The following is a 20,447-nucleotide window of genomic DNA, read 5'->3' on the forward strand; positions in this document are numbered from 1 at the left end:
AGAAGCAGACATGACTTGTTTCCAGAAGTAGACTTCTGACTTTATCCGGTTGTGTTTAAAAGGAGGAAAACATTTCTTTCTTCACAAGTTACTTTTGTACTAAAATACTGGAAATTAGGACTGCAGAAGGATAAAGCGTTTTTTTTCGGGGTTTCCAGCACTGCCTTCAAGGTGGTTGTTTCCGGCTGGTTTGTGGGGTAAGTGTGACTGTGCTGGAGGTAACAGCCCCTGTGTGTTGCCTCAGGGTGCTGTATGAGGGCAAGGAGAGGCTGATCCAGGGCTGTGAGGTCATCCAGGCCACGCCCTACGGCCGCTGCGCCAACGTCAACAACAGCTCGGCCACCTCCCAGCGCATCTTCGTCACCTACCGCCGCGCCCCGCTGGTGCAGCCCCAGAACTCGCTGGCCGTCACGGACATCTGCGTGATCATCACCAGCAAGGGGGAGACCGCGCCGCACACCTTCTGTAAGGTCGACAAGAACCTCAACGGTGGCATGGTAAGACCCCTGGGATCTCGGCAGCACGTGTTCTTTTTTTCCAATAGACTTGTACGTTTCACCCTGCAACTCGCAACTGGCAGCCCACTGAAGCTCAGCAGGTGCGAGCCTGGTCAGTACCTGGATGGGGGACCGATAGGGAAAAACTAAGGATGCTGCTGGTAGTGGTGTTAATGGGGCCAGTAGGGGGCGCTCACCCTGCGGTCTAGGTGGGCCATTCTTCGGATGAGACATAAAAACGACGTCCAGACTCTCTGTGGTCATTAAAAATCCCAGGGCATTTCTCGAAAAGAGAAGGGGTGTTACCCTGGTGTACTGGTCAGATTTTCCCCTGTCCCTTACCGATCATGGCCTCCTAATAATCCTCATCTATGAATTGGCTTCTTCACACTGTTCTCCTCCCCACTGATAGTTAGTGTGTGGGGAGCGTACAGGCGCACAATGGCTGCCATCGCATCATCCAGATGGGGCTGCACATTGGTGGCGGTAGAGGGGAGTCCCCATTACCTGTAAAGCACTTTGAGTGGAGTGTCCAAAAAAGCACTATATAAGTGAAAAATTATTCATTATTATTATCAAATAACTTTTTTTTTTCATTTGTTTTTTTTTTCAGTGGGGCTCCAATGTCTACGTGTGTTACAAGAAATCAGTCTCTGCATCCAATTCAATAGCTTACAAAGCAGGTAAGTTTCCTGTGGTGAATCTGAATCCAAAAGGCATTGCCCTGTATCTCAGCTGTCATGACTCATATCGGTACATGAGACGGCATCTGTAAATATGAAAGCCTAAAGAAACAAATTTGTCGTAAGTCCTTACTTTCAAGGACATTTTTTAATGTGAGTGATTAATGCAAATAATTATAGAGCTGTGGTTCTTAAATCAGTCCTGAGGCGACTGCTGTGTTTTCCGTTTTATTCATCCATATATTTTCAAGCCATTTCATCCAATTCAAGGTCATGGGCGAGCTGGAGCCTGTCCCAGCAAGCAGTAGGAGCAAGACAGGGTGCACTGTGGAGGGGACACCAGTCCTACTTAGACACACACACTCACACCAGGGCCAGTTTTCCCAGAAGCCAGTTAACCTACCGTATGTCTTCGGAATGTGGGAGAAAACGAGCGCACCTGGAGGAGACCCACGAGAACACAAACTCCATGCAGATAGTAGCCCAGGAATTGAACCCAGGGCCCCAGTGCTGCGAGGCAGCAATACAAACCACCACACTGTTGTTTTTCCCCTTTCTGTTTTATGCTCCAGACAAGTTCTTAATGATCATATTGATCTCTAGATACTATTTTGTAGATTTTTACCAGCATCCACCTTCTGAGTTTCAGGACTTCCTTCTTTAATGTGTGTTATCAGAGATTTAAATAATGATGAGATTACTGTGGGATTGTCTGATAACCTTATTCGGAACTATGTTTGCTTAGCACGTACTGAGAGCAAGTTAATCAAGTTGAGGAGAGGCTATGTAAAGTTCTGTATGCTTCAGTTGTTGGAAATAACGAACAATAAAATAAAAAAATACACTTTTTATTTTAGGATGTTTTTTAAACCAATGACTGACGTCTCCCTTTGTTACTATTAATCTATTAAGGGTAAAGATATCTGGATATAACATATATGACCTGAAGGAGTAGTTGTGTTCAGTAAGAAAGGGACCCATAGTGATTTCAAGAAAAGAGTGATTAGAGAAGTCTAGCTATATGAATATTATATATGATAATGACGGTAGTGTAGCACAATCAGGTCTTTTACTTTTTGTCTGGGTTAGAACTGACTGATTGGCCTCATAGTCTCTGGGATTTATGCTTGTGTGCTTTAAACAAAATCCCAAGAAGTGTGCCCCTTACCCCAGGTCTCTCGTCCAATTCCAAACCATTTTTGGCTGCTAAATTTTGTGATGAGTTGTTTGTCTGCATGTCAGTATGTATCTACACTTGAGCTACAAAGCTAAAAAATAATTCTTAAACATTATGAAGGTTTCCCATAAGGTGTTCTTTCTTGTGAGCCAGATTTAACACGAAGTGAAACTGTGGTCCCATGTACAGTGCCTTTACTTCTGTACATGGCTTGGCTGGACAGTGTGGCTGAAGTGCTGCTACGTGTAAGTTCAGAATATACTTGCAGGTCTTATCTTGCAGTGTTTTACTTCACACACAATAGCTCTGTTTATTCATCTATGAAGGTGGGACTTCCTTTTTATTTTTTTTAACATTGTCTGGCAGATCTAAGGCTTAGATTTGTGCTTATAGTAGGTGTAGGGTGAAGCCATGTAGGTCCACTGAAAACATGTTTGGGAAAAACAGTTGTGAAGATTAGTTACGCAGTTGTCAATCTTCAGATGTGGGTTTTCTTTGTCTTATGGAGTGCATACTTGATTTGTATCCAATATAACAGAGAATTTCCAGTCCACTTCTTTGTTTTTGAATATTAAAAATATTTTCTGATTAGTCAGGTTAGTTCCAGCAGTTAGCAAATTACAGCTACTTCAGGTCTAAGACGTAGTATAATAGCTGGCTTGAATACTTGGACAAAGGATTAAAATCTTTGATATGATGTATTAATTAATAAGCTCAAAACTCAAATATGCTACATAGAAAATGTATATATCCTGTCCAAAAGTGCTATACATTAATCCCACAATGCAGGTATGGGCTGTTTTGGAATGAACTCGTTTCCCTTGCCTCCTGAATGAAGATTCGGTGCCAGGAACCTCTAGGTGTTGATGATCTCTGTACAATATTTGATGTATAATTCATCTAGACCTGTTGTTTGTGTTTTTCAGGATACCTTTGTATTAACTTCAGTCATGTTTTGGTAGCACTGCGTGTAATTCTGCAATAATCCAAGATTCTTGAACTAAGTTTTCTTCAGTGTACATCTGCTGATGTAAAAGAAGGTCTCCTTTTCACTGACGTCACTGCTCTTGTGCTTCTCTTGTGCCAAATGAGGATGCAGGATGGTTTTAATGTGCATGAGTCACCCTTGGGAACTGAGCTGATGCTACCTTATGTGTTCCACTGGAACGAGCGAGAATGAGTGAGAAGGCCAGTGAGCACCTGTCTGACACACTTTTATCTGCTGTGCCACAGGACTGATCTTCAGGTACCCACAGGACGACTATGAGTCATTTCCGCTGTCGGAGTCAGTGCCTTTGTTTTGCCTTCCCATGGGAGCCACTGTGGAGTGCTGGGCACCCAATACCCGCTACCCGCTGCCTGTTTTCTCAACTTTCGTGTTAACAGTATCTTCTGGGGAAAAGGTAAGCTTTTCTAGGTATCCCACAAGCTCTTTAGATGTTACAACAGCAAGCAACAGGATGTAAACAAAATATTTTAAGGAAGAAGAATATTGTCAAAACATTCCCTCTCATTGGGACTTACCTTTATTGTAGATGTTGGAACACTGCTTCATTTGAGATATAATATAGCTCATTGTGTTTTTAATGCACCTCTGGGGTACCTCTGCTTCATACAGAATCCCAGGGCTTCATGTCCTATCCCTATGCTGGAATTCACAATGTATCCAATTTTTCCCACAATCCCTCTGAAAGTGGAGCAGTGAGGTTCACTGCATCCCCTTACAATTGGTATATCCAAGCATCAGTTTATGCTGTGTTATTCTGAATCTCTGATTCTGTGTAACATGCATGTAGATATTCAATCTGTTGGTGAAATAAGCACACCTAAGTGAAGCAAGCTGCGCTACGTTTTACTGCAATGCCACATTTAAACTACATACGTATGTCAGGTGTTGATGTACTGTACATTGAAAAATCACAGAAAAATGCAAAATGGGAAGCAGGGAAAGAGGTGATATTAGAAGGAAGACATCAGTTGAAACTAACTGTATAACCTTAGGGTTTTAAGGGAGTATACCGTGAAAAAAGTGCAAACACAGGTGGTCTAGCCCCTGTATTAGGACTTTTCCTCATCTTAATTTGTGTCAATGATCAAGGTTCTTGTATAGTTAGTACAATAGCGAAGCTTGCTGATGATAACTTGATAATTCGCAAATGCTGTAGAAGGTGCAAAGGAAATTCAAAGAGATTTAGATCAAATTCAATAAGATCATTTACATCTTAGTTACATTACTTACGGTAAAATACTGCTGGTTATGCAAAATGATTCTATGGTGTTTTATAATTTCAGTATTTAACATTCTAATTTCACTTGCAATATACCATTGTATTCGACAAATTACAGTAATTAATAAATCAGTATGGTTAATTTATTCATGATTTCCCTGCATCTAATATTTTTTCAGATTTTTAGCTTAGATAGAGCCAAAATTGTATAAAACTTCTGAAGGCTTGTTGCCTGGCTCTTGTCCCCTTACATGCCTGCAATCAACCAGGTATAATGGCCTCCCTTGCTCTTTTTGTCTACTCTGGGCAGGTGTACGGTGCAGCTATCCAGTTTTATGAGCCTTATCCGGTGGAGCTGCTGACGGACAAGCAAAAGATGCAACTGGGCCTCCTCAGCACCGTGGAGAAGAAGATGATCCCCAACAAGCTGGTCAACACCAATAAGTGCATCTGCCTGCTCTCTCACTGGCCCTTCTTCGAGTCCTTCCGCAAGTTCCTCATGTTCCTCTACAAGCTCTCCGTCTCCGGGCCTCACCCTCTGCCTCTCGAGAAGTAAGTCTCACAGAATCTTCTGGAAAAAGAGACATATCTGAGAAAATGCCTTTCCTTCAGTATTGCTACAGGAGAGATTCTGAAAAATTGTGAAGTGTTTTAACAACACATTTATTGGTTACCCCATATCAAGTGGGGCTTTTATTCTTATTTAACGGAATTTTGTCTCCTTTCACAGTTTCAGTCTTGGTCAGTTTGTTTTCTCGTTAACTTGCATTCTTGATGATAAAGAAATTATCTACACACATCATACAGAACTATAGGTTTGTCTGCACAGTGCTGAAATGTAACACTAGAAAGGAGATTTGCTTTTATTTGTGGAGAGGGCAATGATAGCAGCCCTGTGCTGTGCAGAGAGAGCACTCCCACTCCTCTGCCATTACTGCTAATAACTGTTCTTACGTCACCAATGCATTTTCTGACATTTGTTAAATCTCTCAGAATAGTAGTGGTCTCACAGAAATACCTTTAAATCATTATTTCCTATTAATCAAAAAACTTTGTAGACCATTTTATTTTAGAATTATGGTATTTGTGCAGTCCATTACAAATATAGAAACTAGCACACAGAACATGCACACATAATAATAATAATAATAAGAATGATCACTATGAAGATGATGATGACATGCCATATTTCTTGTAAATAAACACCTCACATCTTTTTGTTGTACTTTTGTCAATATTTATTCTATTTTTCACAGGCACATCTCCCACTTTATGCACAGTGTGCCATTCCCTTCACCTCAGAGACCTAGAATCCTAGTTCAGGTAAATTCATTTTATGTTTCTGGATATATTTTTTAAAAGCCGACATAACCTTTTAACTCAGAACCTTTGATTTATTGTCATAGTGGTCTCCGACTACTTTATTGAGTTGTGTTATATTAGTCAAATGACAGCAGTCAGAGATCGGGGTGGATTGTCACTAGCTGTGATCCAGGCAGTTTAGGTTGAAAAGTCCCAACTATCCGTTTGTGAGTAGTCTTGTCATGAGCTATTTTTGGTGGAATAGTAAATAACGTGGCCCAAAAGAAACCAAGAATCAACAGAGAATCATACAGAGAACACCTTACCAGCACATGCAGCTAGTAAGAAAAGGACATGAAGGAAGTTCTAAAGTCTTGTAAAGTTGTGTTCTCAAATATTTTGTCCATTTCTAAAGAGTTAATGCAAGGGGAAGGCACATTGCCAAATGTTTTATTTTTTACAAATCAAGCTGTGAATGACTTGCATATATTTGGTACGTTGCCCTGTAACAAAAGCACTTTGTGGCTTTATGGTCTCAGGACACACATTTTACATGAGCTGAATTCACTGTATGGAGTGCCTGTCTACATTAGCAGCACACTGGGATTTTACATGTTCTACTTTTTCTGTCATCAAGTCCTCAGGTTACATTCCCTCTACAACAGGAACAGGACCAAGTATAGTCTAAAGTTATAAATGTCTGCAAAAGAAAATATACACCTGACAACAGACATATCTTAAAAGAGTTGTCAGTGTTTCACTGTGTGAAGTCAGTTAATCATTTATACAATAAGGGCAAGTCCGTTTATGCATTTCAAAGTGTTTGTGATGAATGTTGGCATAAAAGAAAGAAAAGCTGTCAGTATTTATCTTGATTATAATGATAGCACAGTTGTCATTAAGACTTGTTCAGTCAGATTAATATTTTAAAGACATTCTACATCTATAGAGCCACTTTTTCAGATCTGACAGCCAGTATCAGTTTTGTTTTGGTTTCTTTAAGGGTGCACATTATAGTAACATGACTGTATTAATGGGTCCTCAACTAATTTTTCTGTGTTGCAGGTCTTTTGTTTTAATTTGTCAATGGATAACGCTATATTTGACAAACATTTTAATGACTCTTTATAACATATTGGGAACCTGATGAACTTAATGGAAAGAAACAGTTGATCATGAAAATTTCAGCTGACAGAAAAACATGTGCACCTTTGACTGATTTTGCATAACAGTATTAGCATCATAGTATTAGCATCATGCATCCTAATGTGCTCTGTGCTAGAATAAAATATGAATTTACATGCATGTCACCAGATGTCCGTGCTAGAGGCCTCCTACAGAGCACATTCTAAATAACATTCTGTTACATGGTCAATATTGTATTTGCATTACAGCTCTCAGCACACGATACCTTGATGCTTTCACAGCCTGTTTGCACACCTTTACCACTAAGGTATGTTTTGGAAAATAATTCGAAATGTATATTTTAACAGTGTTTTTCCTTGTGATACAATTCAAATTTCTAGTTGTGTTTCTATCAGTCACTGTGTTTAGCCAGCGGAATAATCTACACATTACCTTTTTGAATACATTTCAGATTTCTGAAATAAAGTCAATGGAGAAGGTCTGCAGACTGTATATTGTACATACAATATATACAGAATAATGTTTTTACTCTTGAAAACACAACAACAATATTGTGTGCCTCTTCTCAATATTAACTGCTTTTCCTACGGGTTTTTCAGTGTCCTGTACCTAATGTCTAATTAAAATAAATGTCTTGGCTGCAATGGAAATGCAAATATGGAGACCCAGAGACAGAACAGACCCACATTAAGTAGTTACCTGCAGTTCTAACTAGATACCTGATGAGATGCCCTTCTCATCAGAAGGGCTACAGATCATGTAAAACCTCATAAATGTCAGATAGGCAGGCCATATTGCAAAGGAAATAATTGCAATAAAAAATTCCAGTGAATTTAGTTTAAATCAATTCTTCTAATAACTACACACTTGTGCAAAGATTATTTATGGTTGTTTCTTTTAAAAGGAAGCAAATCACATTGGCTTAAAATTCTCAGATAAGGGCAGTGCATAGTAAAAAGACCATTCATTACTTTGCATAATAAGTGTTACATAATCCCTCTTCCAAATGAGGCAGCAGTGATACAATAAAAACAAGATCTTCTGCAATTAATATCATATTTCTGAACCACTTTGCTTTTTGACATTTTAATGACCTAAATAAGCGAAATAGAACAAAGTATGTACAAGGAATCATCTAGAAGGTTTTTTTAACAGTATGGTTTAAGAGCAGTCTTGAAAACAACAGGAGGAAAGAAATTGTTAAACTTTCCAGAGGAAATGCCTTGCTTTTGAAAGCAGCACTCTTTGGAAGGTGTAGGACATTTAGTGGGGAACCAAGAATTTAATTTTCCAGTTTCTTAATATGAAACATATTAAGACCTTTGTCAATCTCAACATTTTTCTGAAGCTCAAAACGTCCTTCCAGACTGTTCCCCAAGACGTCCTTACTACTTTCAAAAAATTATTCAGAGAAAAGGGGGCAACATTTTTCAAAACCGCTTTGGAAATTGTTTGAAAGAAAAATGTTTCTTTTACAAATTGCTCACTTCAGTGTAACAATATATGTTTATACCAAATTTCATACCATCTTAAAAGCTGTTTATTGCTGTTTATTTTAAAAAGTCCTACATTCGCTGTAGTTAATGGTCAACAATAACAATGAAACTACCCAGGGGTGTAGCTCTTACGTGGCTCGTCTCTCTCTGTTTATAGTGGGATGACATCCATTAGTTCACCATTGAGTTCTGGACAGTGTCAGTCACTTCTCCTGGCTATAGAGGAGTGCGAACATTACCAGGCTACAGATAATTAGAGTTTAAGCTGTGTGCCCCTGGGCTGAATCCCTGATGACCAAACACTATAAGCTATGCAGAATGTGTCATGTACGTTCCTGGAATTTGTAACCTATTATGTTGGTAGGAATCCTGCTTGTATATGACATGGGTTTTGTGTTCTTTTGAAAGCTTTGAAACAGTCTTGGCTGAGGCCTTCAGAAAGAAAAAAAAAACAGTAAAGCAACCCTGTCCCACCTTAGTCTTCATTGCCCCCTTCATCCTCTTTCAGGTTTTCTCCAAGCACACAGGTGTCCGCCTGCAAGTGTGGAAGTGTGGGGGTGGGGGTTGGGGAGAGCGAGTGAACCGCAGGCGCTGAGCTCTTTTCCTTCTTCCCCTCCAGCGGCGCGGACTTCAGCACTTTGCTGATGAACCTCGGCCCCGAGAACTGCGCCACCCTGCTGCTGTTCGTCCTGCTGGAGAGCAAGATCCTGCTGCACTCGCTGAGGCCGGCGGTGCTGACGGGGGTGGCCGAAGCGGTGGTGGCTGTGAGTTCTGCCTGCTGTGTTAAAAGCACGGCGCCGCTGCGGCCAGAAGACAGCCGCACGGCTGGCCGGTCCTCGAGACACTGGCTGGATAGACTGCAGCCGGGCCCCCGGCTTCTTTCAAGAAGATCCTCGGCCCCATCTATGGGCTAGATGGGCCGTATGGCCTCCTGTCATTTGTTGTAACCTTTCTTGTTTTTAGCATAATTCACCAGTTACTTCTCTTGCTATCAGTAATCTGTAGCGTCAATGTCAGGAAAGAGAGTATTTTCCCTTGCTGTAACTTGATGTAAGAGATTTCTTTATTGCCAAGATCAGATTGAACATAGAAAATGCTAATTTTCTGATTATTAAAAATTCAGCTCCAAAACCTCTTTTTTTCCTGCTGTTGAGCCAGGAAATCTGTTGGTTTGGTATTGAACTATGTCCTCCATTCTTTTTTTTTTTTCCAGATGATTTTCCCTTTCCAGTGGCAGTGCCCCTACATCCCTCTCTGCCCACTCTCTCTGGCAGGAGTCCTTAGTGCCCCCTGCCCCTTCATCATAGGAGTAGATTCCCGATACTTCGACCTGTACGATCCGCCTCCTGATGTCGTCTGTGTAGATCTGGACACCAATACCATCTACCTGTGAGCCTCCAACACTTACATACTGATAAGGCTTTTGTAATTCCCCTGCAGGTGTTGTATACAGCAGTAATATTCCCAAAGGAATATTTGTTTAGAAAACGTCCAATCTCAAGGAACAATAGGCCATAGAGTTGCATATGGAAAAATGATGTTTAATTGTTATAGTTTTAAGTGGTTGCTTTATGTTTAGTGGCCATATGACCACAGAGTGTGATTGGTACATATGATCACAAATGAGGCCTCTATCTGGCAATTTATTGGTAAACCTGAGAGCGATATCATGCAGAGCTGCCCAACCAGACTGCCTCTGTTCTAACTAATCAGTTCGTCATTCTGAATATATGCTTGGCCTGTTCAGAAAACATGCATGTTATAATGACAAAGAAAGAACTATATTTGCCAAGAAAGCTTTTAATTTAAATAAGGGTGTTTAAATTGAAGGGTGTTTTTCATCTGGGTGCTGCCACAGTCCAGGGACATACTTGTAGGTTAATTGGCTTCTGAGGAGACTGGCCCTTGTGTAAATGTGTGAGTTTGTGTCTGTGTGTCTCTCCTGTGATGGACTGGCATCCCATCAAGGTGTGTCCTGCCTTGTGTTGATTGCTGGTGGCTTAGAGTCCAGATCCATGACTCCCAGACCCCGTACTGGATAAGGCAGTTTAGAAAATGGGTGGATGGATTTATTAAACAAATTAAATTTGGTTGATATCTCGCCTTGTAAGATCACATTCTCAACTCAACTTCCAGTTTAAAGTTTAAGTATGTATTTTTAATTGTCCTGTAATATACACATTTCTTGTGCAGTTACTTGCTGCCTTGCCTTAATTTCATTGAATCAAAGTTTGATTAGTTTAGTTCTCTTTTTAGTTATCTTTCTAACCAGAAAGTAAAGGATATCACTATAAACCAATATTCATCATTACATAAGGTGAACAGGCTGTAATAAAGACGTTTGGTATATATAATTCTCTCATTCCTCATTTTGAATCATCAATAGACAAACTCCTTAAGGAAACCTCTGATACAAGATGTGCCGTGTAGATAAGTCTTACCTAAATTCCATCTTAAGTCATAAATAATTTTGAGAAAGCCCCTTGTCCTGCCCTGTGCTCTTTTCAGGCAGCCCCAGCAGTCAGATTGCTTCCCTGTTGGATCACAGACAGTAGTTTACTACATTACCTTGGATTCGACTGGCATTTGAATTAATTATTTATCAAGTGTGCTCTGCAAATATGACACCTCCGTTCACTGAACTGCAGAACAATTGTTTAGCTTTGCTGCGCTCTCTCTCTCTTCCTTTCTGTGGTAGATCTGATGACAAGAAACATTATAACTGGAAACATCTTCCAAAGAAGCCCAGCAAAAGCCTTCTGAGCTCCCTAAGCAGCCTACATCATCAGCTGGCGTTAGGTACCACTTACTGACTTTCCTTGAGTTCTGTGGGTGTCCTTGTGAGCCTGGAGGACCTATTGTCACCTCAGAGACTTGTGGTGTTTACACCCATGTCTGTCCAGGACTAAATCTGTACATTGACTCCAGCAGCCTTGTTGTAATGAATTCATTTTTAGAGTGTTCTTGTTGAAATAAACATCAAAATAACAAATGATGATGACTATTTATGTTGGCCTGATCTCATTCTGTGGACGATTACAGTAGTAAGTGAGCCTCTAGTCCTCATGTCCCCACTATACACACAGCTATTATGCTATTGAACAAGGTTACTTTGCCTCAGTTCTCCAGTCCACTCTAGTGTATAACCATTGCTAGGTTGGTTATCCCTGAGATGGATTAGCATCCCATTGAGGGCAGAATCACATGCTTTCAGTCTATTACAGACAAGGTATGAAACCGTCATACCCAGACAGGCTGAGGAAGGTAGATCTCTTCAGTCTAGGCCAGAGGAGGTTGAGAGGAGATTCGATCCGAGTGTGCAGACTCCTAAGGAGTGAAGATAGGATCAACCCAGGGGGCTGGTTCACACCCAATAGTGAAACAATGAGACAAGGTTACAATTGGAAACTTAAGAGAAATGAATTTAGGACAGAGATTAGGACACAAAAACAGTTCTTGACTGAAAGAGTAGTGGGTGTCTGGAACCATCTTACTAGCCAGGTGGTTAAGGCCCAGCCTGGGCACCTTTAAGTAACTTAGTGATTTAGTTACTTAACCTGGATGAGCTCTTGCCTGATGTGCCACTGTGCTCTGATATAGACTATGCCTTTACCTCTCATTCTGAATTCTCCATATTACCAGTTTATTGGAAATATCTATTTTTTGTAATATTGTGACACGAAAACGGGAGTCAAACCATCAGTTATCAGGACATAAATTTAATCCATTTAATTTCCTTAAGAAGGGAAATGTGCTTTAAACCCTGAATACTGACTCAGAAATTAATGGACAACCAGGAGTCATCAAGTCACTCCATTAAAAACAAGTTTCCAAAATGTTTTCAGCAAAGCATGAAGCTTGGAAACAAGTTAGGGTGTGTGTACACTAATAGGGATCTTGGTGGGCAGTCCACAGGACTGGGCAGGAGAGCTCGGCGGTGGAGATGACTCCCATTGAGGCGGACTTCACCTGGCACAAGAAGATGACAGGACTGGAGATGGAGATTCAGGAGGCCTTCCTGCGATTCATGGCCTCCATCCTTAAGGGTTACCGGACGTATCTGAAGCCCATCATCCAAGCGCCGTCCGAGAAGGCCACTGCTGCTGACTCTCTGTATGATCTGCAAGGTACTGACACCCGGCAAATATTGACTGCTGCTTTCTGCCAGTGAGTGATGCAAAAAAAAAAGCTGAACAACAGCTTAGGTGACTGTACTGGCAGAGCTTTTAAGAAGCATTAATTGTACTTGACTTGAAAATAGTTAAGCCTGAAGCAGCTTCTAGCTATATATGCAAGAAACAGTATTTTGAAAGCCATTTTCAGTAATGTATTTGAAGGTTAAACATTCTTGATCACTAGATGTGTTTTGGATAGTGCTGTGTTTGAAGCAGCTGGGACAAGATTCTCAGCTATAACCTTTTACACAAAAACACCCATTTTGTCTCACTTCTTTCAATCAGTGTCAGCCCCCTGCTACCTCTCCAGTGTCGATTGCCAAATTCATATTAGGGGTTTAGAGGTATAATTCATTAAGGGTTTATTATTTGGACTAAAAAATCTGACTAAAATCTTCTCTTATGGTCTGATTGACCACAAGATAGGGTGTGCCACAGGTTTTTCTTATATTTGTATTGGCCTCAGGAAAACCCCCACAGCACATAAATCCTTCCTTGTCCAGCCTTTGAAAGAGACCACCGCATTTAACAGTTGTCAAGATCCACTCCAACATAGGATGACAACATTTATCCAGGAATTGTATCTTTGTTTGTTTGCAATGTATTCTCATCCAAGAATAATAATCGAGCCGCTACAGTGTAAGCTTGCAACACAGGATGTCTGGAGCTCCAAACAGGCGATTTTGTATGTGTTTGTCCTGCATGAGGCACTTTATTCACTTCCTTGCCACTACAATGAAAAGAAAATGGAAAAAAAATTGACTCTCATGTCTGCTGAATAATCAGCATTTGCTTTAATTCCTTTAGCCATGTTATTAATATTGGTGCTCAAAATTTTGGGAACATGAAAACATGGAAAGATGTTATTCATTATAACTATTGCTAACCCTACTTTCACAAAGGATACTCAGTGTCTGTCTCATGTCATTTGCTGTCTTGTGTTCAGAATATACAAAATATACATACAGTATGTATACATAAAATGTCAGTAACACTGTAGTATCGTGATCCGTTTGATTTTTTTCAAGTAATTTATGAAAAGTATGCATCTTTTGATATTCTTAAGTAGTATTCTGTTACTGTTAATACTGTTTTTGTTGCATACCGCAAATAGATGTTTTTGTATTCTCCTGAAAGGTAAGACAGCTGTATTAAAATGTCTTTGTAAAAAGGAAAGTGCTGAAAATCTGAGATCTTTGTTTTTAATGTTGCTCTGTATGAGCTACTAAGATGGTGAGAATTATATCAATGTTCCACCTGTTAAGCTTGGAGCTTAATATATATCCCATTCTGGCATGATTTGATTAGTAATGTATTTCTTTTGTCTAATGTGACTGGAGATTTATTATTGTGCTCCTGCCAAATGCTAGACTAGACAATTTGTTTAAAATGTATAAATGGGAGAAGAATCTCTATAAGAAGAGAAGTTGGTTATAACAGAGTAGGTAATAAAAATTAAAGATGTGAGTAAGCATTGAGCTCTTTTGACTTCCTTGTGTGTGCCATAGTTCTTCTCTGACAGATGTCCAGTCCTTTTTACCTACACGTGGTAGATACTGTAAGTGGTAACCAAATCAGTTGGTATAGTGCAGGTTACTGACAGCTATGACTGGTTCTTTTGAAGGTTTCCTGAAAAGCCGAGATCGAGCCCACCAGAAGTTCTACTCCCAGCTGACTAAAACACAAATTTTCATTCGGTTCATCGAGGAGTGCACCTTCGTCAGTGACAAAGACACTGGCTTGGCGTTTTTTGACGAGTGCATTGAAAAGGTGAGGCACCCAGCTCTGAAATGTCAGTCTTTCACATAAATCCCTATTGGGGTTTCTGTGAAGTTGAATTAGCTCAGGGTTTCAGTTTGTGTTCTTCCGGTCCTCCTTAAGTAGTTTCTTCTTTGTCAAGCATTCTTGAGAAAGAGCTTAAAGGAATCAACCCAAAGTCAACACAGAGCTTTAAGAGGATTCACTGTCAGTTTCACGTTTTCATTCACTCTTTAACTTTTTATTTAACAATGAAAGAATTTACAAATACAACATATACAGAGTAAAGTAATTTACTGCTTTCATCTTTCGTTTCTTGATTATATTATGTTTTTTATATAACCATTTACATTATGTGAGCATACATGGGAGGTTACAAAAGACTGCTTCATCCTCTTTCACAGCACAAAATCAGTTCTTAATGGACCTCATAACCAAATCCAGGCTTGCTAGTATTTGCTAAACCTTTCAGCTTGTAACCTAAGAGAATGAATGATCTTTTCCATTCTATAAATTTCCAACATTGATCCACGGTACCGCTTGGGGGATCTTTAGTAAACCATTTTCTTGTGATAGTTTGTTTACTGGTAGCTATAGGAATTCCTAGTGTATATCTATCCTTCAGTTCCATGTAGTCAAAAGTAAAACTACCCAAATACATAACGGAGAATTCAAATGTTATGTCTAGATTTCTCATTCGCTCTTTCACGCTGACCATTAGATTTTCTGCACTAGTGGCTAAGAATTTTTAATTCACAATATTTGTCCTCTTATGGTCTGTTGCTATATGTGACATTTCTTCTTCGTTCTTGGGTTGTGTGACAGATAATAGTGTAGTATTTGTAATCTAAGAATGGAATAACAAGGACCTAGTAGTGCCATAAAAGTCTCACATGGTGTCAGAGAATTATGTATTTTTAAAGAAAGATGTATGTTGTTTCTAAAGTGTTTTTTTATATTCAGAATAATTTTAATTCTCTTAAAAAGTCTGAGTAAGAAACCCTTATGTGTAAGAAACTGTTCTCACAAATGCTCTCCTTTAAAAGTTGTTTTTTTTTTTCATTCCAGCTTTTTCCCTCAGATAAAGGGACTGACAAAGGTGCAAAGGTAGGATTTTAGTTTTCTCATACCTGGAAGAAATGCAGCCCCCAAGATTTGTCTATAACACTAAGAACAGGTGGTTTGAACCTAATATTAACAAACAAATCCAGATTTAATAGGCAACTTAATAACACCTTTTTGACACCTAAAATTGCGTAAAGGACACCTATTTTTCATGTGATGTCAAGTGATTAAACTATATTAAGAAGCTGTGCAATAGCTAATTAGAGGTTTCTTTTAAGGCTTTGAGTTTCTGTTGTGTACATAAATAAAGTATTCAACAATTTTAAAATTTATGACTGCTCAGAAATGCATTTTTAAACATCGAATATCATCTGAAGGTAGTCTGATTCATTTAGTGATTGTTCGTGCTGAATACTTTCAGTTTTTAAAATCTGACAGACACTATATATAATCCAATAATACACAACAAATGGATGAATCGCTGTCATTATGTTTTACATTTTTTGACGTGCCCTGCTATCCTGGGCCACAGAGAGTGCTAGATTTAAACCAGGACCCTGTGATTGGCAGTGCCAGCGTCCATCTTTTGTCTCTTTGAGTTTCTTAATATTGTTTTAAGGTTTAAGGAAAACTTGCATTTAGACAGTGTGAAAGTCCCAATGTGCAAATGTAATGTACTTGTTGATAGGACATCTAAGTGTCTTGTAAAATAAGCTCTTTCCTGATGTGGAAAATGCTTCGGCAGGCATGTCGTGCCATGACGTGGGCAGGGCTGACGGTCATGTTGTAATGTGGACAAGGCTGGCTGGTCATAAGGTGATGCAGAAGGGGATTACGTGATGTGACGTAGCCAGGGGCAGGCGTATCGTATCGTATCGTGTCGTGCCGTGCCTTGAGCAGGGTTGGCGTGATGTGATGTGAGCAGGGCTGGCATGTCATGTCGTGACGCAAATAGGCAGGCTGGTCGTAATGTGATGTGGCCAGGGCTGTCATGATGTGGATGAGGCTGAGGCCATGTCGCTTTGCAGGTGGAAGTCGAATCCTCAGAGGACACCAGGCTGATAGAGCTGGACGAGTCGCAGAAAAGCGAGCACACAGTCTTTGTCATGCCACCCGAGCCTGCAGCAGAGGATGGCCCTGATCCACCTGCCAAGTACAGGTAATCAGCCTCTGGGCTGTGTTTCTGGAACAAGGTCCCCTTGACACAATAGGACCTCAAAAGCAACTTCACATAATTATATGTATGCATATATTGAGATGTTTGTGCTGCATTTGATAGAAAATCTAAATCCATTAGCTGCTGAAAATACTCAGAAACAAAGTACAAAAGCAACTTCAATTGGTCCATTCAAGACTCTGTTCTGTTTATCAAAGGATGGGATCCAAGTCTTTCACTGTTCTTGAGTTGTGATCAGTTGAGCAGCCCTGGTTTTCAAGTTATTGTCGTCTTCGTAATTTGGAACAAGGCCCAGCGTTGTGGGTGACGTCTCCTGCCATTTTTTCATAAACGCACCAATTTGCTTTTACCTTGACTCTTATCGCTTAATCACTTTTATGCTTTCCTGGAAGAAGACTATATTTGGCTCATGCTTTCACTCCACTCCTATTTAGAAAACACTGTTAGCTACAACTTGGAAGACTGCCCTTCATAATGGTGGTGGAATCGGTTTTCCTTTCGCTAAGCACTGGAAAAGCCACTTATGCTTCTGAAAATGACTTGTGCCACAGTACAGATAGGCACATTGTTTTATGGTCCTTTTTCCTTCACAGTCCATTTATCAATTTTATGCTTGTTATTTAAAGTATGCTTCTTATTCTGGTTTGGCACCCTGACAGACACTCTACTGAGTGTTTTGTTGAAAAGATTAGAACCGTGGTTCTTAACCTTTACTGCACCTGGCACCCCTATGGTTCTCAAAATATGTTATCGCAACCCTTATCAAAAACCATTGAATTTGCGTTTTTGACAATTTATCTTCTAAAAAAACTCTGGCATGGACTCTCATCCTACGAAAGAGCATCTTGCACCCCAGGTTAAGAACCACTGGAGTAGAAAGGTTCTGCATAGCCTGAAGTGAAGTGCATATGTTTTCTTGACAGTTTGTTTCCATAACTGTAATGCATTATAAGGAGCATGGAGTGGCATCCTCATTCAGGGTGAAGTCAGTTAGGCTTTGGGTTGCTGCAAACCTTGCCAGGAGAAAGTGGATTTCTGGTAATAGATTAAGACTGTCCTGACTCTGAAAATGTATTTTTAAAAGCCTGCCAATAGCCTTGTTAAATAATAATGCTGCGTGACTGAAGAAGTCAATAGTTTAAAAAGACAATGCTTCATAGTTTTTTGTGCTTTGAACATCATTTTGGTGGATCTGTGGAATGATGTGAGTATATATGAATTATACTTCTCAGACTGGAAATTTCCTGACACTTCAAGCATTTAGTATAGGATTTTCCATACCAGCATGAACAAACGTACTCAATAGGACGTGTGTGAATATATAAATGATCTCTCACATTATTAGTAATATAGGAGGTGTTATCAATGGACTGTTCCATTTTTTAAACAAACTGACGAAACAAGGTAGAGGAACATTTACGCTCTAGGATAATGCTACATTAGAAGAATGTAAAGAAACTTAAGTGCGTCTTTAATCTGGTTTTAGCTATAAGAATTTCCCTCGGCTGAAGCTGGAGCTCTTTGACCAACCCCAAGAGCTGAAACCCTCCCTGAATAGAAGGGCAGCCAGTGGCAGTGTATCCAACAGTCCTGCTCTCTTGGCCAGGAGGACTAAGCAGGTGAGTCCCAGGCTGTTACATGTGATGCTAGGCCCACTTCAGTGGGCTCAAATTCTGTGCCAACAGACCTTTCCAGTGTGAGCTCTGTAAGTGGGACACACAGATTGTCCGAGGGTACAATTATTGTTTTCCTGTTCTTAACACATACTGGAGCAATTAGCAGTCTTACAGGGAGCCAAATTTTTTGGGAGGTGTTTGAATGAAATTATCAATATTCTGTCCTTCAAAATGTAGCTGCTCTGCACTGTTCACTAGCATAGCTTTGTAGCTAATGATACATTTTACAAGGATTAAAACACAAAAAGGATACAGCATTTTCAGTCTGAGGAAAGCTCAGCTACTGTATATGGATATGGTGTTTGCAATTTCTGTGACAAGAGAGTGATGAGTTTTTAATGACTAACACCTAAGTTGTTCTTTCATTTGTGCATTTACATTCTTATATACTCAGTCTCTGAAATATTCTGATGTCAAATTCGCCAAAGTGTTGTGAAAAGGGGCCAGTACAGCATGATGAAAAATTCTCATGTAGTAACACAAGTTTTGTTATGAATGTGTTACCAGTATACTGCTGACGAAGGGTGGGAATAATACATTGGCACTTAACTTAAGGGAGATAGTGATTAAATTATCATGTTTATTTTACAGTCAAATGAATTTGTGATTCATTTTTGGTAATGTTTAACATATGTTATTGAGTATTATATTATTATTTTAACAAGGATTAGGAACTCTGGTCCTGCACTAAAAGAAATGTTTCAATTTTGTTGATTTTATTTCTGTACCTCAAAGATAATCAATGTTATTCCACTGAAGCTGTGAAGTATTAAACTAAATTTTACCCAACTTTAGAATTTGCTATATTTTAAGGATTTAAGATTTTTTAGGTTTTCATTTAATTAATTTCAGAATGTTTGGACATCTGTTTCTGTATTTCAGTTGGAGTTATTACAATGTGTAAATAAGGCAATATAAATTCTGATTTTATGTGTGTTGATTTCAGGCTTTTAGGCCAAAATAAAATATTAATTTGGAAAAGGTGTGTAGACTTTCTATAGGCACTGTATATGAAAGGATTTCAATGGGATTTTCTCAAAAATTAGAGAATTATATTTACTTCCAAAATAAAGCATCTTCATGGGACATTGAGCCAACACAACAGCTTCAGTGTGTCTTGGCGGAGATTCTACAAGTGTCTGGAACTCTATTGGACACCATGCTTCCGACAGAAATTCCAACATCTGGTGTTGATGGTGGTGGAAAACACTGTTTCAGGCTCCACTCCAGAACCTCCCATGAGTGTTCAGTTGGGTTGAGATCTTGTAACTGGGAAAGCATCAATGGTTTGATGAGCACTGTTTTCATGCCCATCAAACCATTCTGTGAGCACGTGTCCCCAGTGGATGGGGGCATTGTCATCCTGGATGATTCCATTCCCAGAACATTCCACTCAGAACATCATCACTCAGAATGGATTTGTATGTATTTTGGCATTTACCTTGCTCTCTAAGGGGTTAAGCAGATCTAAACCATGCCAGGAAAATGCACACTGGGCCACAAAAGGGCAAAGAGAAAGCTTTACTATGAGAAACAAGCACTTGAGCGTGTAGGATGAGTACATGTATGCCTCACATGTACTCATCCACTTATTGAGAATAGGGTGAAGAATGACTCACCTGTCTGTATGATTTTTTTCTACTGCTCAGTAGACCACTGCCTGTGTTCTTTGCATCACTTTACTCTCAAAAGTGTAAAAAAGGGTGTTAATGCACCTCCACCTGACCACAGTACTGATCTCTGTGAAATTCTCGATTGACTGTATTTGGTGAAACTGCCAGCTCAGAGTTGCTTGTCTGTTTTGCCTTGCATCTTGCACAAATGCACTGATATCACAGTCAAGGAATATGCACTTTTGTCCACATTTGCCCTAGCTGAAGATGTCTTTCCCTCAGACTTGTATGCCAGCATCACCTTAGCCACTGTTCCTTGTGAAACATCAGCACGCTGAGCAGTCTTCATCACTGAAGCTCCAGTCAGACGTGACCGAACAATCGCCCCCTCTCACTGTCACTGAGATCTCTTCTTCTAGCCATGGTAGCCAAATTAATGGGCAAGTGGGTCTGC

The 20,447-nt window shown here is 39.8% G+C and overlaps 1 protein-coding gene across 1 annotated transcript in view; it reads left to right on the top strand.

Annotated features, from left to right (window-relative positions):
* Window positions 1-20,447, top strand: part of dennd4c (DENN/MADD domain containing 4C) — a 78,038-nt gene that overhangs the window by 33,062 nt on the left and 24,529 nt on the right. The window contains exons 3-16 of the mRNA XM_015344929.2: window positions 245-497; window positions 1,111-1,180; window positions 3,591-3,760; window positions 4,896-5,137; window positions 5,842-5,908; window positions 7,282-7,340; window positions 9,149-9,293; window positions 9,743-9,918; window positions 11,228-11,328; window positions 12,438-12,656; window positions 14,329-14,474; window positions 15,531-15,569; window positions 16,556-16,686; window positions 18,191-18,323. Of these exons, the coding sequence (XP_015200415.2) occupies window positions 245-497; window positions 1,111-1,180; window positions 3,591-3,760; window positions 4,896-5,137; window positions 5,842-5,908; window positions 7,282-7,340; window positions 9,149-9,293; window positions 9,743-9,918; window positions 11,228-11,328; window positions 12,438-12,656; window positions 14,329-14,474; window positions 15,531-15,569; window positions 16,556-16,686; window positions 18,191-18,323 (1,951 nt within the window). The remainder of the gene's footprint in view (window positions 1-244; window positions 498-1,110; window positions 1,181-3,590; window positions 3,761-4,895; window positions 5,138-5,841; window positions 5,909-7,281; window positions 7,341-9,148; window positions 9,294-9,742; window positions 9,919-11,227; window positions 11,329-12,437; window positions 12,657-14,328; window positions 14,475-15,530; window positions 15,570-16,555; window positions 16,687-18,190; window positions 18,324-20,447) is intronic.

Source organism: Lepisosteus oculatus, chromosome 1 (genome assembly GCF_040954835.1).
Source record: "Lepisosteus oculatus isolate fLepOcu1 chromosome 1, fLepOcu1.hap2, whole genome shotgun sequence".
NCBI lineage: Eukaryota > Metazoa > Chordata > Actinopteri > Semionotiformes > Lepisosteidae > Lepisosteus > Lepisosteus oculatus.